Here is a 7,352-nt window from a genome sequence, read left to right on the forward strand (position 1 = left end):
TATATTATGCAAACAAAAACTTTTATTTTGGATGCGATTAATCGTTTGACAGCACTAATATATATATATATAATAAACAATACACTCATAATAAAATAATATAGTTATTTTAGTACCATCATGAATTATTTTTCAAAGTAAGACATTTTATTCAAGACAACCCACAATCCCTAATTATCATGCCTGTAATGCATCCAGACTTCTTACTTTTCTTTTTGGTAATTTCCATTATTCACATTGGGTCATTTACATTTGTGACCCTGGAGCACAAAAGCAGTCTTAAGTAGCATGGTATATTTGTAGCAATAGCCAATAATACATTGTATGGGTCAAAATTATACATTTTTCTTTTATGCCAAAAATCATTAGGATATTAAGTAAAGATCATGTTCCATGAAGATATTTTGTTAATTTCCTACCGTAAATATATCAAAACTTAATTTTTGATTAGTAATATGCATTGCTAAGAACTTCATTTGGACAACTTTAAAGGAGATTTTCTCAATATTTTGATTTTTTTGCACCCTCAGATTCCAGATTTTCAAATAGTTGTATCTCGACCAAATATTGTCCTATCATAAACAAACCATGCATCAATGGAAAGCTTGTTTATTCAGCTTTTCAAATGATGTATAAATCTCAATTTCAAAAAACTGACCCTTATGACTGGTTTTGTGGTCCAGGGTCACATTTGAAAAATCCTACAGGTGTAACTCCTACAGGTGTAAACACATTTGAACAGGTGTAACTCCTGTCACCTCGTCATGGCTGTGTCTGTTGATGGGCAGGTAGAAGAACGGGCTGCCGTGCTCTTTGGGGAGGATTGAGTTAACACCGGCGGCGTGAGGACCGGTCAGCTGATCGTTCACCGTCAGGTTATCAGCTGCAAAACACACATTACAGATAAAATAACCGTCACAAGCAAACCAGCCTAAATCACTGATCTGACAGAGTCATGTAAACCAGAAAAACCTTCAGCCCTTGAACCCTGAAGATCAATATATCTCACCATTCAGATCCAGAAACAGCACAGGAATATGAGCCTCCATGCCAGCAGGGGGAACCCTTGAGCAACAACAACACAACATAAAATACTTAATTTAATTTAGTGCTGTCAATCGATTAATCGTGATTAATCGCATCCAAAATAAAAGTTTTTGTTTACATAATATATGTGTGTGTGCTGTGTATATTTATTATGTATATATAAACACACACACATTCAGTATATATTTTGAAAATATGTACATGTATATATTTATATAATTTATATTACATATAAATATATTTAATATATAAACATAACACACGTTTCTGAAATATATACTGAATGTTTGTGTATTTATATATACATAATAAATATACACAGCACACACACATATATTATGTACACAAAAACTTTTATTTTGGATGCGATTAATCACGATTAATCGATTGACAGCACTAAAATTAATGTAATAACTGAGCAAATATTTACATTTTAATTTATGTTATTATTTTTTATTTGTATTTCTTTATTTTGTTTAAAATAAATATTATACTATGAGAATGACGAGAATGTCTAAAGCCTACTTAAGTTAAATAAGTCTTAATACTTAAGCTAAATAAATGTACCATAAAGTATCAATTTTATTAATATTGTATTTCCTTTAATTTAATATGATTTCAATTTTTAAATATAACTGTTATAGTGTTTTTACTTTTATTATTTCATTTTTGTTATTTTATTTTAATGTAATATTATTTTTACAAAAATTACTGTAAAGTGAATCTAATGCGAATAATGAGAATGTCTGAATGTCTGAATTTATTATATTTCCTTTCATTTAATATGATTTCACATTTAAAATATAACAGTGTTTTTTATTATTATTTTATTTTAAATGTATTTTTATTTTTACAAAAAACAAATGACTATTACAATAAAGTGCATCTAATGCGAATGTCTTTAGTTAAAAAGTCTTAATACTTAAGTTAAATAAAAGTAGCTGAAAATATAAATGTTATTAATATTGTATTTCCTTTAATTCAATGATTTACATTTTAAAATCTAACATTGTGTTGAAGTATTTTTTACTTTTATTTTTTCAATTTTAATATTTTTATTATTACAAACATAAATGACTATTGCAGTAATGTGAATCTAATGGAAATGTCTGAATTTCTTACGTACTTTAGATAAATAAGTCTTAATAATTAAGTTACAGTAAATAAATATAAATTTTTCTGTTTCTGTTCACTGTTTCCTTGAATTTTATATTATTTAAATTTTAAAATATTACATAACATAGTATTTTTTACTTTTATTTTTGTTTTGTTATTTGAATTTTATCTTAATTTATCATCATGTTTTTACGTAAATAAATTCTACTCTATTTTATTTTGTCTGTTCCTTAATAATAACTAATATAGGGCCCTATGATTATCCGCAATGCGGAAATATAAATAATAATAATATTTTTTTTTAAATAAAATCAATTAATTAGAGATGCTTTTGATTACTAATATTTAATGAAACCATTCAAATGGAATCCAGAAATTTCAAGGAAAACAGAATTTGGTAAAAAAGAACTGAATTTGAAAAAAATAAATAAAACATATTTCACACAGACTTAAACATGTAATTTTTGTTAAACCTTCAATAAATAGCTGTTTAATATTGTAAGTTTCTTGCTTTTTGATGAATAAATTTAATCTAAGCATTAAAACAGTCTAGAAAAATTAAAACAGAAAAAAAAAACCGGAATCCAGAAAAATTACAATGGAAAAAACGGAATTTGGGGGAAAAAAAACGGATTTCATAGGGCCCTACTAATAGTCATATTCCAATAAAAACAAAGGTCTGATTGAGGAATGTTTCGTTTTTACAAATGTGACGCTGGAGCACAAAAGCAGTCATAAGTAGCACAGGTATATTTGTAGCAATAGCCAAAAATACATTGTATGGGTCAAAATTATACATTTTTCTTTTATGCCAAAAATCATTAGGATACTAAGTAAAGATCATGTTCCATGAAGATATTTAGTAAATTTACTACCGTAAATATATCAAAACTTACGTTTTGATTAGTAATATGCATTGCTAAGGACTTCATCTGGACAACTTTAAAGGCGATTTTTTCAATATTTAGATTTTTTAACCCTCAGATTCCAGATTTTCAAATAGTTGTACCTTGGATCCTATCCTAACAAACCATACATCAATGGAAAGCTTATCTATTCAGCTTTCAGATTATGTATAAATCTATAATATAAATGTTGACCCTTATGACTGGTTTTGTGGTCCTGGGTCACTATGTCACTCTCTCAAACAGCTTGTCTTCTAAAGCTGCTAAGATTGATCAGGACTGGTTTACACTGGTCTCCAGTGGTTCAGTTCTCACCAGTGCGCCGGGGCCCCCGGGAGCCCGCTGCCAGGGGCCGGAACCAGCACGGCGTTCCTCTCCTCCGTCAGAGCGACCCACTGCTCCACCAGCCGAGCCTCTCGCTCCACGTCCTCCTCGCACTTCTCTGGAAATCACAGGCCATTACATCACATGAGTCAAAGTCTTGTTGTATCAAAAGCACAAAACTGGTTATATTTGCTGAGGAAGCTTAAGTCTTTTGATGTGGATAAATCTATTTTGATAATGTTTTATAGATCTTTTATCGAAACTGTCTTGACTTTTGCTATGATTTGTTGTTTTTTTTACGGATTAAATGTTAAAAGTAGATCCTGGCTGCAGAGCATTGTTAATTTGGGGTCAAAGATTACAGGCTCTGTACAGTTTCTGTGCGAGAAATTGTTCTTAGGAAGTCCTTGACTATCTTAGATGATACATCTCATATTTTGTATTCAGAATTTGAACTGCTTCCTTCAAGCAGACGATATCGTGCCCAAGTGGAGGACTGTTAGAGCTTCTAGATCTTTTGTTTCAAATGCGGTCTTGATTGTAAACAATTATTTGAAACATAAAGATAAAGGTGTACCATGAGGAGTACCATATTTGAAATGGTGCACTGTTAATGCTCGGGTTTTGTTGTGGTTGTATTTGATGTGATGTTTTTGTTCTATCAGTTTTCGTCATGATGTCTTATAAAATCTGTCTGTTTGTGAGGTTGATGCTGTATAAATTGCCCTGTGAAGGGACAAATAAAGATATTACTACTACTACAGCAGCAGCTGCATCAGATCAGCAGCACCAACACATGCGTCAAACGCCAACCTGACTTATTGATGATCTTCTTGATCTGCTCCTCCAGATACTCCCTGCGCTTGATGAGGGCTTCAGACCAGCGCTCCCGGACACAGTTCAGATCCTCCTCCTGCAGAACCACATACAGAGCTCAGATTCGCTGCAGTCAGTGGGCCATTAAGGCATAAATATGTCAAAAACTTTAAGCGAGTGGAAAATAATCTGAAGATCCCATCTGAAGTTGATCCCACTGATCAATCCATCTCACACCGTGTCTACAATAATCACCAGCGGCATGATGCCAAATGTCAACACTATTGTTTAATATTATATATTTTTTATGGCTAATTATATAAAAACTGAGATATATATTGAATATCATCAGAAGGCTGAAAAATGTGACCCTGGACCACAAAACCAGTCATAAAGGTCAATTTTTTGAAATTGAGATTTATACATCATCTGTAGGCCGGATAAATAAGATTTCCATTGATGTATGGTTTGTTATGATAGGACAATATTTGGTCGAGATACAACTATTTGAAAATCTGGAATCTGAGGGTGCAAAAAACTGAAAAATATACAACATTAAAAAAAGAAAATGTTTCATTTATATAATGTTATTATCATTATACATATTACAAAAATATATTACATAAAATAAATATTAAATGATACAAAATTATTAATATACACATTAAAACACATTACATAAAATACATATAAAATTATTATACAAAATGTTTATTATTATGCACATTAAAAATGCAATAAAATAATATACATATAGAACATATAGAATAATACAGAACATATTTAAAATATTTCCATTTATATAATAATACAGGAAATATTACAAATGAAAAAGTTTCATGTAAAACTCTTTCATTTTTAATATGTTCTATATTTTTCAGCCTTTTGATTATATTCAATATATATATATAAATATTTATAATTTAGTTTAAAAAGGTGGATCATCTCTGTCTGAACCAGTCAAAAGACAAGACACGATCACAAAACTAGTCTAATGACATGATCTTTAAATAATAAATAAAATAAAAAAGCAAACCATAATATGCTATAAATTATATGAAATAGAAATAATTTTTTTATGCCATTTTACAGCATACATAATGTGTTTTTTTCTTTATTTCTTGGTTTTATCTTTTTTATTTAAATCTATTTTTATTTAAACTTGTTTTAAATTAATTTTTTTTGTAAAAAAAAAAAAGTTTCAAAATTCTAAATTTTTTTGTCTCTTTATATTATTATATTATTATTTTATATGATTTTGAATTTTATTCACTGAGTATTTCAGTAACATCTGAGCATTCGATCAAGGTCAGTTCAAAATATTCCTGCTTTCTGGTCTGATTTAAATAATCTTTTGTATGCATTAGATTATGCACTATGCCAATAATAAAATAACAGATTTCAGTGTAATCCAGTGTAGACAAGGTGTCAGGTGCAGATTTGGAGCCAAGCATCAAGATTAGATACTTACACAACATCAGAATAAACACACAGATGAATGAATTAATAAAGGCATATTAAATCCAGTGTGGCGTTTTCAGACAGATGAAGCGCTTATACTATACGCAGCTCCATCTAGAGCGGCTCAAACGCACGTAAACATGCAGAATCATGCAGCCATGCACTGATCACGTGACCGGTGAAGACAGCCGTGTGTTAATGCAGGAATCTCTCAGTGAGATTACAATATCAGCCTCATTAATGGACGATTATGATCTTAATTTCATCACACTCCTGTCTGAAGCACATGATCAGCAGAATACCTGATAACTATCCATATCAGCGTCTTCCTCCCTCTGCTGAAGAGAATACAGCCTGTCACACACTCAGATCCGCTAACGGACTCACATTCACACTCCAAACGCTTGTGCATTTTACCGATAACGATAACGAAGTTGGACCACACCGATAACCGATAAATTAAAAAAATCGATAATGGATGCTGAATGAAAACTAAAACACTGCTGAACTTTATTACAAAGCTAAAAAAGTACTGAACCATGAAAATATGTAATCTACTTTAAATTAAATAAATATATAAATTAATATTTATATATTAATTATACCTTGATCATTCATGTTCATTTAATTTTAATGTAACTTTTTCTAAATTCTTTTTTTCCTTCGTTTCTCCTTTTCCTTTCCCTCTCTCTTTTTTGCATTTCTATTTTTATTTGAACTGTGTTGTACTTCTGTAAAAATAATAATAATAAAAAGAAAACTTCTAAAGTCTAACATTTTAAGTGAAGGATGCTGCAGATCGGTGTTATTTTAGTATCACTTAGATACTATTATAGTTTTTGTTAACATTTTCAATTAGATTTTATTTTTATATTTTATAATTTATGATTTTAGTTCAAGTTTTAGTAATTTTGTTGTGTGTTTTTATCATTAGTATCATTTATTATTTTATCAATAGTTTTTATGTTTTAGTTTATTTCATTCTACTTATTTTAGTTTTGAACTAAAATGAAAATGACAAATATTGCATTGGCAACTAGTTAAAATGAAATAAGTTTAAGGTTTTTTATATTTTATTTGACTTCAGTCCGTATTATTTTAGTATCAATGAGATACTATTGTGGTTTTTATTAATAGTTTGAATTTGTTTTATTTGTATATCTTCTGTTTCTATTTTAAATTTTATTAAGGTTTTAGTGATGTTTTTTAAATAATTTTCATTAGTTTTTAAAAAAAATATGTCTATATAGTTTTTATTTAGTTTTATTTCCATTTTAGTTTTAGTTATTTTAGTATATCAAGCTAAACTAAATGAAAATGAGAAGTGTTTCCTTGGGAACTAATTAAAATGCATTTAAGTTTTTTAATATATATATATATATATATATATATATATATATATATATATATTTATTTATTTATTTATTTTTTTTTACACTTCGAGTGTAAACTAAACGAGAAAGTGCACATTGGCATGCGATGACTGCATCCAGCTGCCGCTGATCACAGCGTGAGCATAAAAAGGCATCCGGTGCAATGCATACAGCTTTTCGCTTCAGAGCCGAGCGACAACATCGTTCTGCTCCTACCAACCACTTCTTGTGTAACAAGTCTAGCGCGCTCTTTTAAAGATGCCGTTTCACCCGTGCGTTTCTGGATGCGGTCGTTACCTGGCGCTGGGGG

The 7,352-nt window shown here is 29.7% G+C and overlaps 1 protein-coding gene across 1 annotated transcript in view; it reads right to left on the reverse strand.

Moving 5' to 3' along the window:
* Positions 1–7,352, reverse strand: part of kif13a (kinesin family member 13A) — a 90,428-nt gene that overhangs the window by 19,979 nt on the left and 63,097 nt on the right. The window contains exons 26-30 of the mRNA XM_016472625.1: positions 5,972–6,004; positions 4,206–4,305; positions 3,384–3,510; positions 1,010–1,065; positions 759–883 (exon numbers count right to left, since the gene is read on the reverse strand). Coding sequence (XP_016328111.1) covers positions 759–883; positions 1,010–1,065; positions 3,384–3,510; positions 4,206–4,305; positions 5,972–6,004 — 441 coding nt within the window. The remainder of the gene's footprint in view (positions 1–758; positions 884–1,009; positions 1,066–3,383; positions 3,511–4,205; positions 4,306–5,971; positions 6,005–7,352) is intronic.

Source organism: Sinocyclocheilus anshuiensis, unplaced genomic scaffold (assembly GCF_001515605.1).
Source record: "Sinocyclocheilus anshuiensis isolate Anshui unplaced genomic scaffold, SAMN03320099.WGS_v1.1 scaffold796, whole genome shotgun sequence".
Lineage (NCBI taxonomy): Eukaryota > Metazoa > Chordata > Actinopteri > Cypriniformes > Cyprinidae > Sinocyclocheilus > Sinocyclocheilus anshuiensis.